Here is a 24,365-nt window from a genome sequence, read left to right on the forward strand (position 1 = left end):
ATTTCAAGTTTCTTGATTTTCAGTGCTATTCCTTTGGGACAATTTCATTCTTTCCTTGGTTTCTATTGCTTTGATAATATGTTATTCTCTGTAGTATGAGTTAGACAACTCAGTTAACTAATTTTCAGCCTTGCCTAAGCCTGCTATAAATATCTAATTTTATTAAATACATGCCACAAAATACTTTGCCCTAATTGAATTAAGAAAATGTGCTATGATTTGAACAGTGACAATAGAAAAAATGCTTGTTCATGTAGAATTAAGAAACCAATAATAGGATTTTATTAGTGGATCACTTTACTCATTTGGCATATTTTCTTTAAAAAGAATATTTTCTTTAAAAAGAATGCTTTTAATGACTGAGTTGTTAGTTATATCATCATTTATATAGGTTTTATAACAGTTAAATGAAAAATGTCTATAAGAAAGCATTAATTTTTTTAAAGTGGTTGTATAAGTTGACACTCTTGTATGTGAGACTGCATACCTTGTGACGGAGGAGTTCCACTTGTAAGTGTGAGCTTAACAAAAATATATCCAGATGGTAGCTAAACATACATTTAAGAATGCATAAACCTGCCCTATTTAAAATAACTAATTATTCTTTGTTTAGCTGTCCAAATGCCAACGGACAGTAGAATGAATAATTGTGGACTTCTTCAATAACATGTTTTTTGTTGTTGTTGTTGTTGTTTTGGCAGAGTGGACAGTGAGAGAGAGACAGACAGAGAGAAAGGTCTTCCTTTGCCGTTGGTTCACCCTCCAATGGCCACCACGGCCAGCGCGCTGCGGCCGGCGTACCGCGCTGATCCGATGGCAGGAGCCAAGTACCTATCCTGGTCTCCCATGGGGTGCAGGGCCCAAGGACTTGGGCCATCCTCCACTGCACTCCCTGGCCACAGCAGAGAGCTGGCCTGGAAGAGGGGCAACCGGGACAGAATCCGGCGCCCTGACCGGGACTAGAACCCGGTGTGCCGGCACCGCAAGGCGGAGGATTAGCCTAGTGAGCTGCGGCGCCGGCCTTCAATAACATGTTTAAAAATAAACCAGGAATCTGAAAGAGGAAATATCCTATATATTAAGAGTCCTGCTTTCAGAATTACATAATAAATGATAAGAACCTATACTTACATGTCCATTTGTTAAAAAGAAAAAGGTAATAGGCTCCTGGCTCAGCCTCAGCCATTGTGGCCATCTGAGGAGTGAACCAGTGGATCTTTATCTCTGTGTCCCTGTTAATTTTGACTGAAAAAAAGCTAGAAAAGGCCAGAGTGTAATATCCAAAATGTGGTTATATCTGGGAGAGTTGATATTTTTTTTCTTCTTTACCCCATTCTGTTTTTCAGTTTTCCCATAGTGAGCACATACTTCTATTTAAAATAGGGAAATTTAAAAGAGATAAAAGGAAAAAATCTATGTAAAATGAAAAATTGTCATTGTGAAATTTTTTTTATTAACCATTAGTTTTTCCATTACCAAGTTGAAGAGTAAACATTTTTCACTCGATGTGGTCCTTGCGCTCTAATCATACTTATTTGCTTATTGAAAATCTAGGAAACAAAACTGATAGGTTGAAGTTAATTTGGGGTTCAAACTTTACTCCTCAGAGGATTTGCATATTAACACTAGTCTCACTGTGATGGGAATTAGTAACATGTCCAGTGTATAGCAGTTGAAACTAGTAAGATTTTCATGTAAGCATCTTTACCATCATAGTAAAAGAGGAATTATGCACAAGGGTGTTGGCATTCCTTATGTTGGAACAAACAGTTGGAACTGCAACTTCAACTCATTTACCATAATTCTATATTTGACCAAAAATAAAGGAGATTTATTTCTTTCAAGTACTTAAAGAAATTTTCTTTTCTTTTTTTAATCTTTTTTTATGCACCCCCCACTCCCGGATTTGTTTATTTGAAAGGCAGAGTTAAAAGACTAAGAGACTTTTTTTTTTTAAAGATTTATTTATTTACTTGAAAGGGTTACACAGAGAGAGAAGGAGAGGCCGAGAGAGAGTTCTTCCATCCTCTGGTTCATTCCCCAGTTGACTGCAATGGCCGGTCGTGTGCCAATCCAGAGCCAGGATCCAGAAGCTTCTTCCGGGTCTCCCACGTGGGTGCAGGGGCGCAAGGACTTGGGCCATTTTCTATTGCTTTCCCAGGCCATAGCAGAGAGCTGGATCGGAAGTGGAGCAGCTGGGACTCAAACCGGCGCCTATATGTGATGCTGGCACTGCTTGTGGCAGTTTTACCTACTATGCCACAGTGCTAGCCCCTCAAATAAGTCTTAAATTTTTTTTTTTACTCTTAGCAAAATTCGTTTGAATTTTTAACAGTCTACCTTTTTTATATATTATATATTTGAAAGGCAAAGTTATACAGAGGGGAAGACAGAGAGAAAGAGAGAACTTCATCTGCTGATTCAGTCCCCAAATGGTCATAACTGCCAGGGCTGTGCCAGGCTAAAGCCAGGGGCTTCATCCAGATATCCCATGCGGGCACAGCACCCAAGTACTTGGGCCATCTGCTGTTGATATCCCAAGCACAATGGCAGGGAGCTGGATTGGAAGTAGAACAACTGAGACTCGAACCGGTGCCTATATGGGATGCTGGTTCTGCAGGCTGTGGCTTTACCTGTTAAGCCACTGCATTGGCCCCTAATGGTCTACTTTTATATTGAGGTTTTTTTGTGTGTGTGTGTGTGTGTGGTTTTTTTTTTTTTTTTTCTTTTTTTTTTTTTTGACAGGCAGAGTGGACAGTGAGAGAGAGAAAGGTCTTCCTTTGCCGTTGGTTCACCCTCCAATGGCCGCCGCGGCCGGCGCGCTGCGGCCAGCGCACCGCACTGATCCGATGGCAGGAGCCAGGTACTTATCCTGGTCTCCCATGGGGTGCAGGGCCCAAGGACTTGGGCCATCCTCCACTGCACTCCCTGGCCACAGCAGAGAGCTGGCCTGGAAGAGGGGCAACCGGGACAGAATCCGGCGCCCTGACCGGGACTAGAACCCGGTGTGCCAGCACCGCAAGGCGGAGGATTAGCCTAGTGAGCCGCGGCGCCGGCCTGTTTTTTGTTTTTTAAGATTTGTTTATTTGAAAGAGTTTCACAGAGAGAGGAGAGGCAGAGAGAGAGAGGTCTTCCATCGTTTGGTTCACTCCCCAATTGGCTGCAATGGCCAGTGCTGTGCCAATCCAAAGCCAGGAGCTTCTTCTAGGTATCCGGGACCCAAGGACTTAGGCCATCTTCTACTGCTTTCCCAGGCCACAGCAGAGAGCTGGATTGGAAGAGGAGCAGCCAGGACTAGAACTGGCGCCCATATGGGATACCGGCACTGCAGGTGGAGGATTAACTTACTGCACCACTTTGCTGGCCCCACAATATAGTCTTAATTGAAACACTTGTGGTAGATTTGGTCTTGTAAGGTGCTTAACCATTGAAATGTTGTTACTGTAAGCAGGATATGTTGTTTCCCATTTTATGTGTGATTTTCATTCTGAAAGCAATATTTTGTATAATTTTTCTTGTGATTTCATTTATTGTGTTAACTATTTTAGTATTAGGGGGTCACTTTGAATCTGGATTTGGTTACTATATTAAATACTGTTACACAGCACTTAAAATATATGTATATTTCAAGTTTGTTTTTGAATACAAAGCAGAGATACAGAGAAAAGGGGAGAGAAAGATATCTTCCATCTGCTGGTTCATTCCCCAAATGACTACAACGGCCAGGGCCGGATCAGGCCAAAGCCAGGAGCAAGGAGCTTCTTCTGGGTCCAGTTGCTTGGAGCAGAGGTCCTGAGCCATCTTCTGATGCCTTCCAAGGCACATTAGCAGGGAGCTGGATCAGAAGTGGACCAGCCAGGACTCCTGGTGCTCATATAGGATACCGATACTGCAGGCAGTGGCTTCACCTGCTACGCCATAGCGTCAGCCTCTCTTCTCATCCTTAATAACCTTTAAGTAGTGCTTTACAATTTTGTTCTTCCCCTTCCTTGAAAATTTTGCATTAATTTCTTTGCTTTATTTTAAAAGCAAATACATGTACTGGATTTTAAATGAATAAGACAGAGTTTTTGTTCTGGTGGAGCACACTGTAGTGGTAGATGAAAAAAAGCTCTACTTAAGGTAAAGCTGTAGGCAGTTATCCTCTCTGTTGACAATTGAGGCAATCTGAAGAAAGTCAAATAGTAATTGCAACTCTGTTTCATTCCCTGGTACTTACAGAACTATAATTGTAGGTAGGGTACCAACTTTTCTCTTTATAATAAATTCTTTCTGATAAGGCATTTAGCCTAGCGGTTAAGATTGCTATGTCTTGTCCCACTTCAAAATACCTGAGTTTCAGTTCTGGCTCTGGCTCCAGATTTTATCTTCCTGCTAATGCACATCGAGAGGCAACATTGAAGGCTCAAATGATGGGGTTCCTGACTTTGGGCCAACCAGTCCTGACTGTTGTCAGTGTCTGGGAGTGAGTCAGTGGATGGAAGTTTGCTCTTTGTGTGTGTGTTTCTGTCTGATCCTCTGCCTCTCCAATTATAAAGAAAAAGGAAAAACTTGATTAGGCAATATTGGTTCCTAAGCTTAATAGGGAAAAAAAGAGAAAAATCATTTTCTTATTAGAATTTGTCTTGCTGCCTTTATTTATTTTTTAAGATCGATTGATTAATTTTGAAAGAGGGAAAGGCAGAGATATTTTTCCATCCAGTCATTCACTCCCCAGTCGGCTGCAACTTCTAGCCCTGAACCATGCTGAAGCTAGGTGCCAGGATCTTCATGCAGGACTCCCACATGGCTGACAGGAGGCCCAATGCGAGCCTATCTTCTGCTGCTTTTCCCATTTACTATCAGGGACCTGGGTTAGAACAGAAACCCACAGCCATATGAGATGCCGATGTTGCAGGCAGTGGCTTTACTCTCTGTTCCACCAGTGCTGGCTCCTGGCTTGCTTCTTTTAAGGCTTATGTAGCCTGTCATTTCCTACTTCTCTGATTTTTGTGTCCATATCTTACCCACATCTGGTCCTTTAAAAGGTTAGGCACACTCAGACCTACCACAGGAGTTTAAAGTGATTTTCTTTCTTTCCTATTCCTTCATACTTGAGTATGTGGTATGTTTTCATTATTATCATGACTCATAAGGCAGTGATTGTCAATTTGAATGCAGATCACATTGGATAATAGTTGTAAAAAGGCAATAGTGATAACTTGTTAAAAAATACTTTCATGAAACACAATCTTTAATTTTTCATTTTCAAGTCTCAAAGTTTTAAAACTTAGGTTCTTGAGACAGAATGTATAAGGTGAACTTACGCTTTAAGGGCAAAAAAATTTTAATGTTTGTGGAAGGAATATGTTCATATGTAAGATTTATTAAATCCTTTTACATTCAAGAATTTCAAACAGCTGAATTTCTATAAAATATAAAATCATTCATAGTAGTTAAAGTTATTCTGTAAATACCTGTTTTTGTTGTTTCAGATCAGTAGTAATTTCACTTCGTCTTCTTCCAAAACTATTTGGTACTTTTCAGCAGTTTGGGAGCAGTTATGATACACATTGGATTACAATGTAAGTAGACAAATGAAATGTATATTGAAGCTTATTTTTTCAAATTAGGTTATTAACTAAGGATTTAAATAAGTTAAACAGTGTTTTCTGACTTAGGAAATAGGACTTTCATGTGGTTTAAATGTTTTCTTAGATTTCTCTGCCGCTTTCCCCTATAGAAAAACTTGACTTTTGTATTCTTTGTGGTATGAGTCTTATACCATAGCAATTAATGCTCTACTTTTAGGAAGATGATTTTAAATGGCCATAGCAGAGGACTACAGAAGAAAAAATAAACACTCTTGAATCTTTTTTCTCATTACTAGAGACTGGTTCTAGATATAACACTTCATTAGGGATAATCTTGACACTTTATTATTACTCCTTTACATTTACAGAGAACTTAAGATTAATGAACATTAAAAGAATTCTTTTTGGTTATACTTTGATGTGAAAGAGCCCTGAGCTCTGGAGGTTAGTTGACATCAGTAATAACAAAAGCCTCATTTATGATGGATCTATTATTTGTAGCAGCACTCAACATTTGGTACATACTCTCTAATGAGTACATGCTAATGATCCGTATTTTAACATTTGATACTTTTCTTAATAATTTTTCAAGATACCAGCTTGCTGACTTTAAGAGGTCAGGTTACTTGACCAAAGATATGCAGCCATGTGTATTAGAACCAGTTTCAAACTCACATCTTACTGAGTATTTTCTTGTACCATTTCATTGAGTGTAAAGCCAGAGTAACTTGTCTTAAATACACGGTATAACAAGACATGATGTAACTTGTAGAATTTTTTGGAATTTTGCTCTTTCTTTTTCTGTACATTTTAGCAGTTATGGTGCTAATAGGTGTTATGTGAGATACATTATGTTATTTAGGGAAGTTGTGAACCCTGAGATCTTTAAATATATTTATCATTACTTCTTTCTTTATTGTTTTCCAGATTATTTTGGAATTTAATATCTGGGTCTTTATTTTATTTAAAAAATTGTTAAAAGCAAATTATTAACAATTACAGGAAAGATTTATTCAATGATTTATTATCACATGCCTTCTATATGAGACATATATTAATAAAGTTAATGGAAAATGAGTTTTACAAAAAAAATTACTATGGACTTCAGAGTTTTTGTACCAAAATGAACTTACCTCTGTATTCCCTTTTTCCACAAACGTTTTTGAAGTCCCTTTGTATCAGACTGCTGAGTTCTGCAGAATAATATCCAAAGCATGTACATAGTTTATCCTTACATGAAATGCTAAATAATTTTTAATATAATTATGTTAATCATTTACAATATCACTCTATCAGGCATTTCATCCCAGTCCCAGATATTCAGTCTTTTGACATAAAAACACAGCATACTTTAAATTCATAGAAATTAAGGAAAAGTGCTTTGTATCTATCATTCAAATATAAGTAAAACATAAATTTTTGATAATTTAGAGCTTTTACTTTTTAAGATTTGTTTAAAATTTTTTTCTGTCCTAGAGTGAATATATTTTCTTGCCCCATTTAAAATAATTTTTTTTATCATTGGGCCAGGTGGGCAGAAAAAGAACTGAACATGATGAAGCTTTTTTTTGATAATTTGGTTTACTACATTCAAACTGTAAGAGAAGGAAGACAAAAACATGCACTGTAAGTACCTCTCAGGTTAAATAGTTTGTGGATTGCTTTTTTCTAAATGATAATTTTTCAGTGTTCCCACTTCTGTTTTATATAATAAGTTAACAAAGTTTTATTGTATAAAATTGTAATAGAAGGCTAGCAGTTGTTTTTTTTTTTTTTTTTTTGACTGAAAGACTTTGCTGAGGTTGCTTTTGTAATTTTTACCAGAATTCATGCAACAAAAGTTCATGTTGCATTTTTCCATTGGTTTACCTTCACTTCTGAGATGCATTTAATGTGGGTGTTTTTATGAATCAGAAGTTCGTAGTGCCTCAACTGTTGACATTTATTGAAAGGTACTCTTTTTAAGAATCAAAATTCAACTTTTGTAGAATTTTCTGCGGCACCGGCACACAGGGTTCTAGTCCTGGTCGGGCGCCGGATTCTGTCCCAGTTGCTCCTCTTCCAGTCCAACTCTCTGCTGTGTCCCAGGAGTGCAGTGGAGGATGACCCAAGTGCTTGGGTCCTGCACCCGCATGGGAGACCAGGAGAAGCACCTGGCTCCTGCCTTCGGATCAGCACAGTGCCGGCCGCAGCAGCCATTGGAAGGTGAACCAACGGCAAAATGAAAACCTTTCTCTCTGTCTCTCTCTCTCTCACTGTCCACTCTGCCTGTCCAAAAAAAGAAGGGAATTCAAATTATCTGTATGTAGACAAATAAACACCAGTTTATAAAAGAACTTCCACCATTGCCACAAGCCTGTACACTTGAAGGGCAGATAGAATTGACTTAGGAGAGGAGCAGTATACATCGATAAATCATGTACTGAAGGAATAAATCATTGTACTGAAGGAAAATCCAATGTCAGGTTCTCAGTGATGAATATAGGCCTAAGACTTCTCATTGCACTGAATACAGGGAAATTAATCACTTTCTTAGGGGAACCAGTAGAGGATGCTCGGAGAAGCGGGTTTCTGCTGTGAGAAAGAGGTGCTCCTTGAAAATGAGTTTTGAATTTTCCTAAGATATGCCAGAGTATCCTTCCCACCTTCTAGTCTGCTTTGTTAGATGGCATTTTAGGAAAATAAAATCTTAGCACAGATGAATAGTGTCTGGACTGTTGATTGTAACTTCTTTGTGCTGCCTGTAAGACAGTTGTAACATTCACTGAAACTCTTTGTTAACACATACAGGGTTCATACCTCACAGGCACTTTTTTTCCCCTCACTGGGGGTTATAGTAGGAAAGTTCTGAGATTTTCGCCCAGGAAAAAATAGGGTTATGACATGAAAGATAATACTTCATTTTTTTAAAAGATTTTATTATTTATTTGAAAGAATTACAGAGAGAAAAGGAGAAACAGATCTTCCATCTGCTGGTGTACTCCTCAGATGGCCACCACACCCACAGCTGGGCTGGGTCAGGATGAAGCCAGGAGCTTCATCTGGGTCTCTCATGTGGGTAGCAGTGCCCTAAACACTTGAGCCATCTTCTTTTCCCAGGACCATTTAGTAGGAAGCAGGATTGAAAATGAGGCAACCAGGATGTGAATTGGTGCACATAAGGAATGCCAGTATCGCAGGTAGCAGCTTTACCTACTGTTCTACAGTGCCAGCCCCAATACTTCTTTTCTTAAAAGGCACATTAGGTGGTATTTTTAAAAATGTCTAAAACTTAATTGAAAGGCGAAGTTACAGTGAGGAAAGGAGAAAGAGATCTTCCATGTGCTGGTTCACTCCTCAGATGGCCAGGATATGGCAGGCTGAAGCCAGGAGCCCAGAACTGCATCCTGATCTTCCACATGGGTGGCAGGGGCCCAAGTACTTGAGACATCTGCTGTCTCCCCAGGAGCATTAGTAGGGAGTTAGATTAGAAGTGGAGTGTCAGGGAAGCGAGCTGGCCCTCATGGGAAGCTGGCAGGTGTTGGCTTAACCCGCTGCACCATAACACTGGCCCCGATTTTGTATTTCTTGAATCCTGTGACCATTAGAGGAAAACCCTGCCTTTGTCAGCCCTGAAGCTAGAAGAGAATGTTGTAAATTTCTTTTGTTTTTTAAAGGTATCTGTCACTGAAGTTTCATGTCCATGGGGAGACTGTTTTTGTCTTGTTTCCTGGCCATCTGGGGAGTGAACCAGCAGATGCAAGACTTTTCTCTCTGTCTTTCCCTCTCACTGTCTCTAACTCTACCTCTCAGATAAATAAAATCTTAAAAAAAGAAAAGGCACTTATTTTGAAAGAGTTACAGAGAGAGAAGAGGAGACAGATCTGCCATCTGATTGTTCACTCTCTAGATGGTTACAAAGGCCAAGACTGGGCCAGGTCTAAGCCAAGAGCCAGGAACTTGTTTCAGGTCTCCCACATAGGTGGCAGGGACCAAAACAGTTGTACCATCTTCTGTTTTTCTCAGGCCATTTGCAGGGAGCTGGATTGGAAGTAGAACAGCTGGGCATGAACTGGCACCCGTATCAGATGCCAGTGTCACAAGCGGAGGCATAACCTGCTACCCCATAATGGCCAGCCCCATTGGGGAAGCTTTTTGAAATTCTGTGTTTACCAGAAGATTATAAGATGAATTAAGAGGCTCTTTGACTCTCTAATATTGATTAGGGCTTAGTTTGGCAAAGAAGTTTGAAAAATTCATTCACATTTATTGTTTTTTGATTTATAACATGGAGTTAGGAACTTGTTGCAGTTTCAGTGATGGAGTGTGCAGGTGCCAGGGGAACTGAACTAGAAGACTATGATATCACAGAAACTGTTTAGTATGCAGTTCGCTATGTTGTTATAGGAATCTTAAAATACAGACCTCACCCTTTCAGTAACTTCTGTTCCATCTATAATGCCTAACCCGTCATTTGGCCTTATGGGCTGGCCACAGTCTGGCCTTTGTCTGCCTCTTCTCACCTATCACCTATCCTTCTTCTCCAATAGACTTTTCTTTTTTGTTTGTTTGTTTGTTTGACAGGCAGAGTTAGAGAGACTGAGAGAAAGGTCTTCCTTCCATTGGTTCACCTCCAAAATGGCCGCTACGGCCGGTCTGAAGCCAGGAGCTAGGTTCTTCCTCCTGGTCTCCTATGCAGGTGCAGGGCCCAAGCACTTCGGCCATCCTCCACTGCCTTCCCAGGCCACAGCGGAGAGCTGGACTGGAAGAGGAGCAACCGGAACAGAATCTGGCATCCCAATCGGGATTAGAACCTGGGGTGCCGGCGCCGCAAGTAGAGGATTAGCCAAGTGAGCCACGGCACTGGCCTCTCCAATAGACTTTTTTTTTTTTTTTTGACAGGTAGAGTTATAGACAGAGACAGAGAGACAGAGAGAAAGGTCTTCCTTCCAATGGTTCACTCCCCTAATGGCTGCCACGGCCAGCGCTGTGCCAATCCGAAGCCAGGAGCCGGGTGCTTCCTCCCTGTCCAGTAGACTTTTACTTTAATAAAATGCCGTTCAATAAAGTGCCATTACTTTGCAAATGCCTATAAACTGAGTTCTTCCAAAACCATGTGAACTCATCCACTAATGGGTTTTCCTTGTGACTGTGTATATAGAAATGTAATTATTTAGATTTGAAATAACCACCAAAGCATCATTTTTATAGAAGCTACATTTATGGATTAAATTTATGGAAGTAGAATATTAATGTTTCTTGCTTAAGGAATATTGTGTTAGTATAGGGTCAGTGATAAGAAATGTAATTTTTTAGGGATGTGTTTTTCTACTTCTAAAATTATTTATATAATTTTAAAATGACATTTGTATGAATAATGTTTTATTTACTTCCTCATCTAATTTGAAGGTGAACTCTATAGTTTGGAGATTTTATAATTCATCAAATAGCATAAATTTTAAATTGAAGGCTTAGCTTACATGCACAATTTTTTCTGTAACTAAAGTTATTAAGTAATTCTGAATTATTAAAATGGGTTTCTACTTTGGTTTATGTTTTCAGTACCATTAAACCTTGAAAAATAATTTTTTAAATAGAATCTTTTAATAATTTTAGTGATTTTTTTAATTATAGGTATAGTCATAGTGCTGAAGTTCAAGTTCGACTCCAGTTCTTGACTTGTGTATTTTCAACTCTAGGATCACCTGATCATTTCAGTAAGTTTTTTTTAATGCATATATATTAAAATTTGTTTTGACCTTGGAAGATTATAGTTTAACTTGTCCTTTTAGGTGTCTGAAGTGATTACTCTAAGTACATTTATAAATTATGTAAATATTTAGACAGTTTATTAAAAACAGTTCAGATGTCTGTTTACATTTTAGATTTGTTTTTGCAAGATCTCTTATAATAGATATTCTCAAGTGTTGGATCATTTATTAAGCATATCACCATTGGTGTTTTCTTACAAGTCTTAACGATTGTAAGTCTAATATTAAGAATATTTTCTGTGTTTTATGACTGTTTCTTAAACTCCCAAACACTGACTGTTTTCTTAATATGAATGGTAATATGAATATGAGCCTGATATGTACCCTTTTTGCTTCAATCTTTGAAAATGGTGGCTCTTTTTAATTTACGATTTATTTATTTGAATGTCCTAGTTTACAGAGCAAGAGCTCTTCCACTGGTTCATTGCCCAAATGGCCACAGCAGGTAGAGCTGGACCACACTGAAGCCAGGAGCTTATTAGAAGTCTCCCACATTGGTGCAGGGGCCCAACCACTTGGGCCATCCTCTGCTGCTTTCCTAGGCCATTAGCAGGGAGCTAGATCAGAAGTGAAGTATCTAGGACTCGAACCAGTGCCCATATCGTGTGCTGGTATCACAGATGGCAGCTTTACTCACTGTACCGAAATGCCAGTTCCCTGACGATTTTTGTTTTGTTTTTATTTGAAAGGCAGACAGACAGATCTTTCATCTACTAGTTCATTCCCCATGTTTCCTCAACAGCTAGTACTTGGCCAGACTGAAGCCATGGGCCTGGAACTCAATCTTAGTCTCCTACATGGGTGGCTGGGACACAAATTCTTAAGCAATCTGCTACCGCACAGGGTATGCATTAGCTGGAAGCTGGAATTGGAAGTAGAGCTAGGACTCAAAACCAGTTTGCCAAATATTCACTCTGACTGCATCTTAATATACTTTGTTATGAACTCTTGCTATAACTTTTGTCAGGGGTAATTGTCTCTTCAAAATTAACTAGGTTTTTAGGCTGTAAAAGCATTTATGGGCTTGGATTTCATTTAAATTAATTTTAAATTCTGATTCCTTAATAGATAGACTTTAAAAAAAAAAAAAAGCAGTGATTTTTCAGGTATAATCAAGAGTGTTGACCATGTCCAAATCCATATGCTATGTATTTTCACAAGGGAAGAGGACGTTCAGTTTCTCTTGCCTGATGCTCCTTTTCTCTTGCTGTATTGTTTGTATTGTCCTTCACTCTCAGCATTCTTGCGAATCTATGTCAAATAAGCCTTGTTTATTAGAAGGACTTTCTGTCTTGCTATGGTTGATGTATATAGTCAGACTGACAGTTGTTTGCTAGCCTGAAAGAGGTTGTCATTGCTCCTTGAAGACTGTATCTAGGCTTGAGATACAGCATGTGTTTCTTTGTCATGTTCATACTGTTTGTAACGAATGCCACTAATGTGATACCAACGTGATAGGAAATGTCTGTTTCATCATTTATTGTACCCATTATGACTGAAACAACAAAAGAAATGTATAACAGAAAGTAAAAGGAAAAACAGTCTTACACAAGAAGTCAAACTAAAGCCAGCATTGTCAGCATAATTTCATAAAATTGTTAAATTTGATGTTTTTTATTTTACATAGTGTGGATTTTTTGTGTATACGTCTATAATATTTACTCTCCAGATATAATCAAATAAAAAAACTTCGGTTCTTCCACATCAAAGTTTGTCTCTTTTTGACACAGTTCTTGTTGTGTATAACATGATTATTCTGAATTTATATATAATTGTATCCAGTATGTCAATACTGATTTTCAGTACACTAATAACTCTAGTCTTTTAAAACTTGAGGACAGTGACAATGTATGTTACGTTTTGAATCATCCCATTATGAAGACACTACTATGTTGTTATATAGTTACTATATTTAACTTTGATAGTTTTTCTGCATTCTCTTCTATTTTCTTCATTTATCTGTCTCCTCTTAGTTTCTTTTCTTTTTTTTTTTTTTTTTTTTTTTTTGTCTTTTTAAAAGATTATTCATTTATTTGAAAGAGCTACAGAGAGAGCGCTCTTCCATGTGCTGGTTTAATTCTTAGATGGCTGCAACTGCCTAGGCTGGGCGGAGCAGGAGCCAGGAGCTTATTCCAGGTCTCCCGTGTGGGTGCAAAGACCCCAGCACTTGGGCCATCCTCTGCTGCTTTCCCAGGCCATAAGCAAAGAGCTGGAACGTAAGTGGAGCAGCTGTGATTCGAACTGGAACCTTTATGGGATGCCAGTGTAGCACATGGCAGCTTAACCTGCTGTGCCACAATACCAGCTCCTCTTCTTAGTTTCTTAATATGTTTAAGTTATAGACTGGTGGGTGGTTGTAATTTATTCATGTTGTCTGTTAGGGGTACAAGTTTGTGGTACTGATAATCTATAGGTTAGCTGTGTCTCTGAGAAACTGTCAGAATACTTTTTTTTTTTTTTAAAGATTCATTTTATTTATTTTAAAGACACACACACACACACAGAGAGAAAGAGAGAGAGAGAGGTCTTCCATCCACAGGTTTGCTCCCCAAACGTCTGCAACGGGCAGAGCTGAGCTGATCCGAAACCAGGAGCCAGGAGCTTCCTCCAGGTCTCCCATGCAGGTGCAGGAACCCATGTGCTCTGGCCATCTTCCACTGGGGGAGCTGGATCAGAAGTAGAGCAGCCGACACTCAAACTGACACCTGTATGGGATGTTGGCGCTGCAGGCTACATCTTTAACCTGCTGCATCACAGCGCCAGCCCCGTTGTCAGAATACTTTCTTCTTTCTGATAAAACTTAGACTGCTGTTACAACCATATGAATATTCTCTGAGGTGATTTTTTTTAACATTCTGGAATATCAACAGTTTTTCTGAGTAAAGAGAGAACTTTCTTGTGATTCAGTCATACTTTGTTTCTTTGATTATGACATACCACCCCAGACTTTGGAATTCTTTATGATACAAAATAGAAATCCTTGTGATGCTTTTGTTCTAACTGGTTGAATTATCTTCTCTTTGCTTAGACTTGTGTTGACCTATAATGCCATCACTTTTGTTCTTCGTTTTTTCGTTCTGCCACTCTTGGGCATTCGAGTACCAAGCAGACTTTATCTTGTTTTTTTCTGGTTAAGTCTTGCTGTATTCCATTTGTTTTAGGAAGACCTATACCTATAAACTACCTATAGTTTACTATAAACTACCTATAGTTTTGATTGTTTTTAAAAATAATACTTATTATTTATCTTTTTTGAACAGAGAATGAGCTTTTCACATGGTATGCACTCTGTTCATAACTGTCAGACCCTACCTAGAACTGCCTCCTCAAATTTTGTAATTACCTATACTAACCATTTTTACTAGAATTCAAATTTTAGAGAGGATGAGTTTTTAGACCAAATGACTCTTAGAATTACTTACAGGTTGTATGCTTTCAGGTAAGTTATGTATGTATATATTTTGAAAGCATAAATTATGTGAAATTTTTAGACAGTGTTTTTTCTGAAATACTGTAAGATGTCTCCTTTATATTTCTGACTATATTGGTGCTCCTAGTGTAATGAATTAAGACAAAACTTTGTACTGGAATCAGTTTCCCAAATAGGAAACTATAAGAATTATTCTTGACATATAAGTCTTTTATACATATTTAATATAAATAAATGAATTTCCATGATTGCATAAACATATACACCTAAGAGAAGATACATAATTGATTTTTGCTTAGTAAAGTAAAATTTTAATTTTAATCTAGGGTTAAGTTTAGAGCAAGTCGACATTTTATGGCATTGTTTAGTAGAAGATTCTGAGTGTTATGATGATGCACTCCACTGGTTTTTAAACCAAGTTCGAAGTAAAGATCAGCATGCTATGGGAATGGAAACCTACAAGCATCTTTTCCTGGAGAAGGTAATTACATTTCTTTCAGTTGTATTTCTTCTTCTTCTTCTTTTTTTGTTTTTGCATTCCCTTTAATGCAGATTCTGTTATGTTCATTTGTTGCTAATTTTTTTTACAGCTTTTTGAAAAAGTAGACGTATCTACTTGTTTTCAGCAGTCTTTACATAATATTTTTGCCACTTGCATTTTGCTGTAGTTTTGCACTTTAAATGTCAGCACTAAAGATAAGGGATTTTTGTTTATTTTTTAAATAAAATAATTAATAATTATTCAATTTTCAGTGGTAGTGCCCATACCTACAAATATGCAAAGCTATATTCTGTGACTCTTCCTTAGTTAAATAGCTGTGATTTGAGTCAGTCTTTGGACGTGTTTAAGCCAGTCTCCATATTTGTGGATCCCTGGAATGGTGTTTTTGGAAGCGTCCTCAGGGTAGTAAAGGTGATCTACTTACTGTTCCCCTTTACCAGATGGCCACAGTTAGTTCAGATGGTAATTTTCCTAGGTGAACTATTACAGATGAAATTTGAAAGTCGGTGAAAGTAAAGCAATGGGCTTTATGATTTTCATGCTTTATTTTGAGAATATACAGACTCTCTAGGAGCTTTCACATTGTCTCTGTGGTGGAATTGAGTGTATGTGACGGAGGTTTAGTTCAAGACCAAACTACAAATAGAACTTCAGGTTCTTAAATTTCAAGCCTTGATTTTAACAAACTGTATGTAGCTGAATATCTCATAGATATGTACATTATAAATATATAATAGATAATAAAATATCTACTTCCTCTGAATTATGTTTGTACACTTTAAAAGCTGAAACGTGTATCAGACAAATTTCAACAGTGCATTAAAAGAATTTTCAGTAATTATTTTAATGTAAAATAAATTTTTAAAAATTGATTTATTTATTTGAAAGTCAGGATTACACAAAGAGAGAAAGAGAGAGGTCTTCCATCCATTGTTTCACTCCCCAATTGGCCTCAATGGCCAGAGCTGCCCCGATCCGAAGCCAGGAGCCAGGAGCTTCTTCTGGGTCTCCGGCATGGGTGCAGGGGCCCAAGGACTTGGGCCATCTTCTTCTGATTTCCCAGGCCATAGCAGAGAGCTGGATAGGAAATAAAGGAGCCAGGTCTCGAACTGGTGTCCATATGGGATGCCGGCACTGCAGGCAGCGGCTTTACTTGCTACACCAAAGCGCCGGCCCATGTAAAATATTTTCATTAAAACTTACACTTTTCCTTCTGTGGTGTTTTCCATAAGATTAAATCTGCTACCTTCAATAAAATAAAATCGTTAACTTAATTATCGCACTAAACTAACATTTACATTTTTTTTCCAAGATGCCCCAGCTAAAACCTGAGACGATTAGCATGACTGGCTTAAACCTATTTCAGCATCTTTGTAACTTGGCCCGATTGGCTACCAGTGCCTATGATGGTGGTTCAAACTCTGAGGTATGGGCTTGTTTAATTTGATTATTTTGTGGAATTTGCTGTTTTGTATTCAGAACATCTACCAAGCGTCATTTCCTAGCTTGTTAGTTTTTTTTTTTTTTTTTTAAGATTTATTTATTTATTTGAAAGTCAGAGTTAGTTACACAGAGAGAGAAGAGGCAGAGAGAGAGAGGTCCTCCATTTGATGGTTCACTCCCCAAATGGCTGCAACCGATGGAGCTGCACTGATCCGAAGCCAGGAGCCTCCTCCGGGTCTCCCACGCAAATGCAGGGGCCCAAAGTCTTGGGCCATCTTCTACTGCCTTTCCAGGCCATAGCAGAGAGCTGGATTAGAAGAGGAGAAGCTGGGTCTCGAACTGGTGCCCATATGGGATGCAGGTGCTTTAGGCCAGGGCGTTAACCCACTGCACCATAGCGCCGGCCCCAGCTTGTTAGGTTTTTAAAAACATTTATTTTTAAAAGTTTTGTTTTTTTTTTAAGATGTTTTTATTTACTTGAAAGGCAGTTACACTAGGGAAGAGGGGAGAGCAAGAGATCAGACTTCGATCTACTGGTTTACTTCTCAAATGGCTGTAATGTCTGGGCTGGGCTAAGCTAAAGCCAGGAGCTAGGTCCTGGTCTGCAGTGTGGGTGCAGGGGACCTAGGACTTGGTCCATTCTCTTCTGCTTTCCCAGGCACACTAGCAGGGAGCTGGATCAGAAGTGGAGCAGTCAAGACTGAAACCAACGTCCATATGGGATGCTGGCATTGCAGGCAGTGACTTAACGTCTTGTGACACAATGACAGCTCCCAAAAGCTTCTATAAAGCAAATTTGGCGAAACTTTTTTTTAATTACCCAAATATATTCTTAGTTGTACTCAATATAAACCTATTACTTGTCCTTTTATTTATAAAGAAGAGTCCTCTGAGTATTCTTTTAGTCTCTTAGAAGTTCCGATATAACAAAATCAAACATATAAAACAGTTGATTTTTCACAAATTTGATTTTTATGCGATTTGGTGTGGCCATGCTCTTATTTAGAAAAACTCAACTGTATTTGAGAGATAAAAACAGAATAAAAGCAAGCTAGTTCCCACCTGCTGGTTCACTCTCTAAATGCCCAGAGCATGTGGAGCTGAGTAGGTTGGAAGCCTGGAGCTGGGACGTCATTCTGGGTCTCCCTTGTGAGTGTCAGGAACCCAATTACTTGAGCCACCACTGCTGCTTGTGTGGGTCAATATTAGCAAGAAACTGAGTCAAGAACTTGAGCTGGAGATTGAACCCAGCTACTCAAATGTGGAATGTGGACATCTTATTTGGTATCTTCACCACTAGGGTAAATGCCCCCCACTGGTTTGTGGAATCATTTAAGTTGATCTTGGCAGTTGAGCTCCAGAGTTCTCCTTATTAATTTCAGTTCTGGATTAGGATGTACCTAAGTCATCTTTGTCCTTGAGACATGAGGATGAGTTCATTAACTGAATGCTTTTACAAATTGCTGGTCTTTGGCTTAGAGTTACATTTGTCTGGTTTGGTGGCTGCCAGATATCATTGAATACTTTATCCTTGGACCACCTCCTACACACATACACACACACAAATGCAAATTATGATTTGAAAATGTTGCTCATTTTACATTTCACTTAGTTATTAGTAGTTTTTATGTTTTGTAATATAAATTTATATTTTCATAGCTTTTTTTCCTAAGATCTTATTTAATTACTTGAAAGGCAGAGAAGCAGAGGCAGAGGCAGGGTGGAGGGGAAGGGAGGGAGAGAGAGGTCTTCCATCTGCTGGTTGACTCGCCAGATGGTCACAACAGCTGGAGCTGGGCCGATCAGAAGCTGGGAGCCAGTAGCCTCCACTGCGTCTCCCATGTGAGTGCAGGGGCCCAAGGACCTGGGCCACTCTCCACCACTTTCCCAGGCCATAACAGAGCTGAATCAGAAGTATAGGAACTGGGACCTGAACCGGCACCCACATGGGTTGCCAGCACTGCAAGCGGTGGCTTTACTCGCTATGCCACAGTGCTGGCCCTTAAATTTTAACTTTTTGGTGCTGATTTTTCATCGTCATTGTGGAAAGCCTCAGTTTGGCAAGCAGACATTTGAAATTAGACAGATGTTGATTTAGTTAAGAACTAGTCATGCTCTAATTAGCGGATAGTACTGGTATTTAAGTAGACTATATTAATGTTAAAACTGTTGAGTCACCTATTGGACAGTTATCTTCACTTTGCTCATCTTTTGAGAGTTTTCATTCCTTGCTTTTTCTGTAGCTTTTAATGGAACCATTTTTGGCATTTTATTGTTAACATAAATATGAGTGAGAACTTGGGTTAGCCTGTCTTTTTAATTTTCTGTGAATACATGAAGGTGAATGTGAAAGTATCTAAAGACTGTTGTCTGAAGTATTAGATATGTGTTAGTTTTATTCCTTGTATTGTGTTTTGGGAACATGAATTTTTCATACTACATAGATAAAACTTTTGGGTTAAGCATACTTATATATATAGTCAGCTCCTTGTGAATATGTGTTTTTCAAGATTGAAACTAAGGGGGCTAGCATTGTGGTGCTGGTTCTTGTCTCAGCTGTACCACTTCCAATCCAGCTCCCTAATAATGTACTGGGAAAAGCAGCAAAAGATGCACAAATGCTTGCACCCCTTTACCCACATGGAAGACTTGGAGGAAGCTCTTGGCTCCTGGCTTCAGCCTAGCCCAGTGTTGGCTGTTGTGGACATCTGGGGAGTGAACTAATGGATGGAAGATTTCCCTCTGTCCGTGCCTCTCTCTCTGTAACTCTGCCTTTCAAATAAATAAATATTTTAAAAAATTATTAGAATTGAAGAGCAAGCATTCATCATTTGCTGCTTAAGATGCCCAGAATTTTTGGATTCAGATCCCAGCTCTGGGTCCCAACTTCAGCTTCCTGCTAAAGTAGACGTTGGGAGGTAACAGTGATGGCTAAATTAATTAGGTTCCTGCCACTTCTTACATTCTCTGATGAGTTGTATCATATGACAGACAAAACTTAGAGGTGTCATATTTTTCTTCCTTAGCTATGTGGTATGGACCAATTTTGGGGTATTGCTTTAAGAGCACAATCTGGTGATGTCAGCCGAGCAGCTATCCAGTATATTAACTCCTATTATATTAATGGTAAGTGATTTGAAATATTATCTAATGGATGACTGTTTCTATGGGAGGACATTTTGTTACAGTTCAAATTTAATTTAGCTAAGCAAGAACATCAGATTAATATACATGTGTAAACATCTGACTTTCAGGGAAAACAGGTTTGGAGAAGGAACAAGAATTTATTAGTAAATGCATGGAAAGTCTTATGATAGCTTCTAGTAGTCTTGAACAGGAATCACACTCAAGTCTTACAGTTATAGAAAGAGGACTACTTATGCTGAAGACACATCTGGAAGCATTTCGAAGAAGGTAATTTTTTTATAGTTTATCATTAAAATGAATTTCAATTTTATTGCTTACATGTTCAACTGTATTCTTAAAATTAAATTGAAGTTTTTGTTGGGGGCAAGGAAAATGTAGTTTGTCAAAGTTGGACCGTCCGTAATGGACATGATTTTTGTTTAGAAAATGTCCCGTTTCAATGTTGGAATAGGCAATATAAGTTCCTGGTAGATATCGCAGAGCTTTAAAACTCATTAGACTCAGACAGCAGATGTGCATGAATAAGCATACAAATCTCTGAACAGAATTCCATCCCTAAGAAAGTTTGAGTTATGATTGAAAAGGCAGAACATCACCACTAAAAAAAGTTTCACTAAAATTCTCACCAAGAACATCAAATAACTTTCATAGTTGAATCGAGTTGAGTCATTTGTTTCATTTGCTGTTTTTTTTTCTTCCTGGACTAGGAGACAGTATTTTAATTTTGAATTTCCATTTACCATGGAAACATGACCAAAAAATTCTGTGTTAATGAATATCTGTATAATTAATTTAGACATACCCTGTGTAATACAGAAATAAAGCAAATTAACATTTATGAATATATCAACTGATATGAAAGGTGAGTAGATAGTTTTAAGACATTCTGTTTGTTAAAGATCATTAACTATGAGTAATTGTAAAAGTACTAAGAACTGTGTTGAAAAATTTGTTAATAACTTCTTTCAACTTCAGATCTTAGTTTGATATTGAACAGTAATTCAGTTGAAACTTATAGGTATTTTATTTAAATATCCGGAAATACCAATTTATAAAGATATCCTCCACATTCCTTATAAATAGCATGGTTCCATGATTGTAAACATTTGGGCATTGCAAAATTCTTTGATTTTGATTGTAATTTGTTGCAGTTCTTCTTAAATAATTCTTTGTGGTTTTTTTTTAAAGAATGTGTAAGGGAACTCTTGAAGTTTTCATACGGAAACTTCTTACTGCCTTAAAAAAGTTAGAAAAATTTGATGTCTTATTCAAGTTAACAGAAAATCAGTACATGTTTAGTATAAAATTCAGATTATGCATTAACACTGCATAGAAAATGAAAGTCTCCTCTAATCGCTGTCTTCCTGTTAGACAGTTACTGTTAATGATAAGGTACATATGCTCCCAAAATCTACACTGATCCTGTTGGCTCAGACCCTTTATCCTTTCATTTTATTACTAGTGATTTTAAAATAAATGCTTATTTAAAAAATCTTTAAAAATTTATTAGTTTCTGAGGGTTCAGTAAGTTTAATGAACTTAAGTCTAAAAGTCCCTTCTCAGATATATAAATTTTGTTCTAGCTTATTTAAAATATTTATTGTAGACTACTTGAAATAAATCTTTGTATTTGTTCATGTTGATGTTAAATAATGTATATAAATAACTACTTTGTCAGTGACTAGTAGAGAAACTAGGAAATGGATAAAAATGAATATTTAAAAAGCTAAACAGTAAAACAGTAGTTTTGAAAAATTCCTCTAGGTAATCTCGTGCAAATTCTTGTCCAATATCATTGTACAGTCTTACGTGCTTTATGTGCTTAATGCTGCTCCTAATTTAAAATTGCCTAACATTTATAGCCTGAAAAACAAAATAAGTATTTCATGTGTTTGTTCATTTCTTATATTATGAGAGTAAATAATGTCATAAAAGATTTTCTTTTTAAAAAGGGGAAGGTATAAAAACTTAAAGGTTATAAAAATAGTGGTTCTCAGCCATAAGTGATTGTCGTCCCAGGGCACCGTAGATAATGTCCGGAGAAATTTTTGGTGATCCCATCTTGGGACGAGGAATGTTGTTGGTGTTGGTGGGTAGAGACCAGGGGTAATGGTAAACATCCTTGCTGCTGCCTGGTAGTAACAAATTATTGGGGCTCAAAATGTTGATAGTTCTGGGATTGGAAAACTGTTGTCTTGAAATACTCAATAGCTTGTTTAAGACTACCATTTCTTCCGTCATAGAACCTGGAAACTGGATCACTTCTAGGAAATAAGACATACCTCATTCACTTCTTTATTTTTCATCCTTTTGTTCCAGAATTGAGTTTTGTTGTAGACATGAGTTTTTGCTTGATTAAATTCAGGTACCCTGGATCCTGTCTTCAACAGTTGAAAACAAGTTAGAAAATTGAAAAGTATTTAGAATCCTACTAGATGCCTCCTTTCTTTGTAGTAGGACTCTCTTTAATTTATGACTTTAGCAGAATGAAACCAACTCTCAGATGTTGTTGGGCTGGATCATGTTTTTACTAGAATATATTGCTGTCTCTGAAAGAGATTTCTGTCTTTTTGTTCTTCTGAATGATAGCTGTACATTTCATTTACCAGATTGATTTTTTGAAATTCCTCCTGCTGCTTCTATTCTACCCCTCCTCTTTTAAAAAACTATTGTTAATGGTTCCCCTTCCTGCAGCTCCTCAGAAGTTTTTCCTGGAGATTGTTTTGTCAGGTCCTCTTAACGATATTTACACATTTGAGTTTGAGTCAATCTAATGGACCTAAATTTAGATTAATGCTTTAGAGTAATATGGAAGGTTGCTAGTACCTTTTGGGGACCTTTCCAGTTTGTAAAACATTAAAGCCTTCTGTAAATTAAAATGGTTTAAAAGTATGCCCTTCCTGTATGTGTTCTTTGCTGTGTTTTAGGTTTGCCTATCATCTGAGACAGTGGCAAATTGAAGGCACTGGTATTAGTAGTCATTTGAAAGCGCTGAGCGATAAACAGTCTCTGCCGCTACGGGTTGTATGCCAACCAGCTGGACTTCCTGACAAGGTAGTTCATTACACAGTTTTAATTTTCAAATTGAAAACATTTCCCAGTTCAAATATCTGTTCTTTTTGTATTTTTAAATTGGTTGCATCTCATGTTTCAGATGACTATTGAAATGTATCCTAGTGACCAGGTAGCAGATCTTAGGGCTGAAGTAACTCATTGGTATGAAAATTTACAGAAAGAACAAATAAATCAACAAGCTCAACTTCAGGAGTTCGGTCAAAGCAGCCGAAAGGGAGAGTTTCCTGGTAAGTCCAACAGTTCAAATTTTTTGTTTCCTAGAACCTGTTGTCTAACAACTCTGTTAGTCTTTTTGTGTTGCTGTAATAGTACCACAGAGCAATTTAAAAACAGAAACTTGTCACAATTAGGGAGACTGAGAAATACAAGCACATGGCATTGGCATCTGTTGAGGCCAGCTCTCTACTTCCAGGATAGTGCCGTCAAGTGGCAGAAGGGTGTAAAGGGACAAGTTTTCTTCTGTAAAACTAATTTTTAAAAGCAGGATCCTATTTATGTGGGGAAAACCCCATTGGCCTAAATACTTCCCAAAAGGCCCTATTGACCTACGTGTAAATAGTATTTTATTTGGAATTCAGTTTCAACATGAATTTTTAGAGGATTCAGAAACATTGAAATGATAGTAACAACTTTGAACTGTGACTTTAAAGTTTCACAAACCATATTTATGGTTTCCCCCTCCCACCTCTCCATCTGTTACCATTGTTGTTATTTGTTTGTTTGTTTGTTTTTTCTTTTTTAAGGTAAAAAGTTTCTAAGAATTGTTTCAGATGTTATTTGAAAACATTCTTCATTTGTTTCTCATAAAATTGTGTTTATACACTTTTGATATTGCCATCAAAAAACTTTGTGGAGTTATTTCATAAGCAATTTTAGAGTTACTGATGAGTATATATATAATAATATATTTTATGTATATTATATTCACATACACTGTTTATCCTATTTTTAAACAATATTTCTACCATTTTGATATGTTTTCCCTGAACACATGAAAATAGTATGCCCTCAACCACTTCTCTGTCTTTCCATTCTTCCAGAATAGTATCATATTAGGAAAATTTTCATATGGGCCTAAAATATATGTTGGAGTCCTCCATGCTTGTTAGGACTAATGGATTTTCATAGTACATAAAGTAAGAACTTATCAGAGAAACAACCATTGAAGAATCATGAAAGCTGTTAATTTTCACTGTAATTTAATGGTCTGAAGTAATAATAGGATGAATTTTGTGACTCTGAAATCCAGGGTTCTCCAGTGTCCAGAAGTTCTTGATTTGTACCATGACATTCAGATTAGGGATGCTGAACTGATAATGAGTATACAAATACTCCAAAATCCAAAAATGTCCAAAATCGGAAACACTTTTAATTCTAAGCATTACAGATGTTGAATGCTTGGTTTAAATATGTTTAGAAACAAAAAAAAAATGTTAAAAGTTCTT

The 24,365-nt window shown here is 37.6% G+C and overlaps 1 protein-coding gene across 8 annotated transcripts in view; it reads left to right on the forward strand.

The window, feature by feature from the left end:
• The window catches only part of USP34 (ubiquitin specific peptidase 34), a 234,077-nt gene that overhangs the window by 79,967 nt on the left and 129,745 nt on the right, over nt 1-24,365 (forward strand). For 7 of the 8 annotated variants that reach the window (XR_016229347.1, XM_051838286.3, XM_051838300.3 and 4 more), the window contains 9 exons: nt 5,475-5,564; nt 7,104-7,199; nt 11,187-11,269; nt 15,080-15,234; nt 16,568-16,681; nt 19,725-19,824; nt 19,953-20,112; nt 22,773-22,899; nt 23,000-23,147. Coding sequence is in view for 7 of the 8 variants with exons in the window: in XM_051838286.3 (XP_051694246.1) it covers nt 5,475-5,564; nt 7,104-7,199; nt 11,187-11,269; nt 15,080-15,234; nt 16,568-16,681; nt 19,725-19,824; nt 19,953-20,112; nt 22,773-22,899; nt 23,000-23,147 (1,073 nt within the window). In the remaining variant the exon portion in view is untranslated. Of the gene's footprint in view, nt 1-5,474; nt 5,565-7,103; nt 7,200-11,186; nt 11,270-15,079; nt 15,235-16,567; nt 16,682-19,724; nt 19,825-19,952; nt 20,113-20,559; nt 20,708-22,772; nt 22,900-22,999; nt 23,148-24,365 lie in introns of those variants that run through there. The other variant, XM_089326390.1, reaches the window with a different exon arrangement.

The sequence above is a fragment of the Oryctolagus cuniculus genome, chromosome 2, assembly GCF_051225735.1.
Source record: "Oryctolagus cuniculus isolate XC-2025 breed Fujian yellow rabbit chromosome 2, ASM5122573v1, whole genome shotgun sequence".
NCBI classification, from domain to species: Eukaryota; Metazoa; Chordata; class Mammalia; order Lagomorpha; family Leporidae; genus Oryctolagus; species Oryctolagus cuniculus.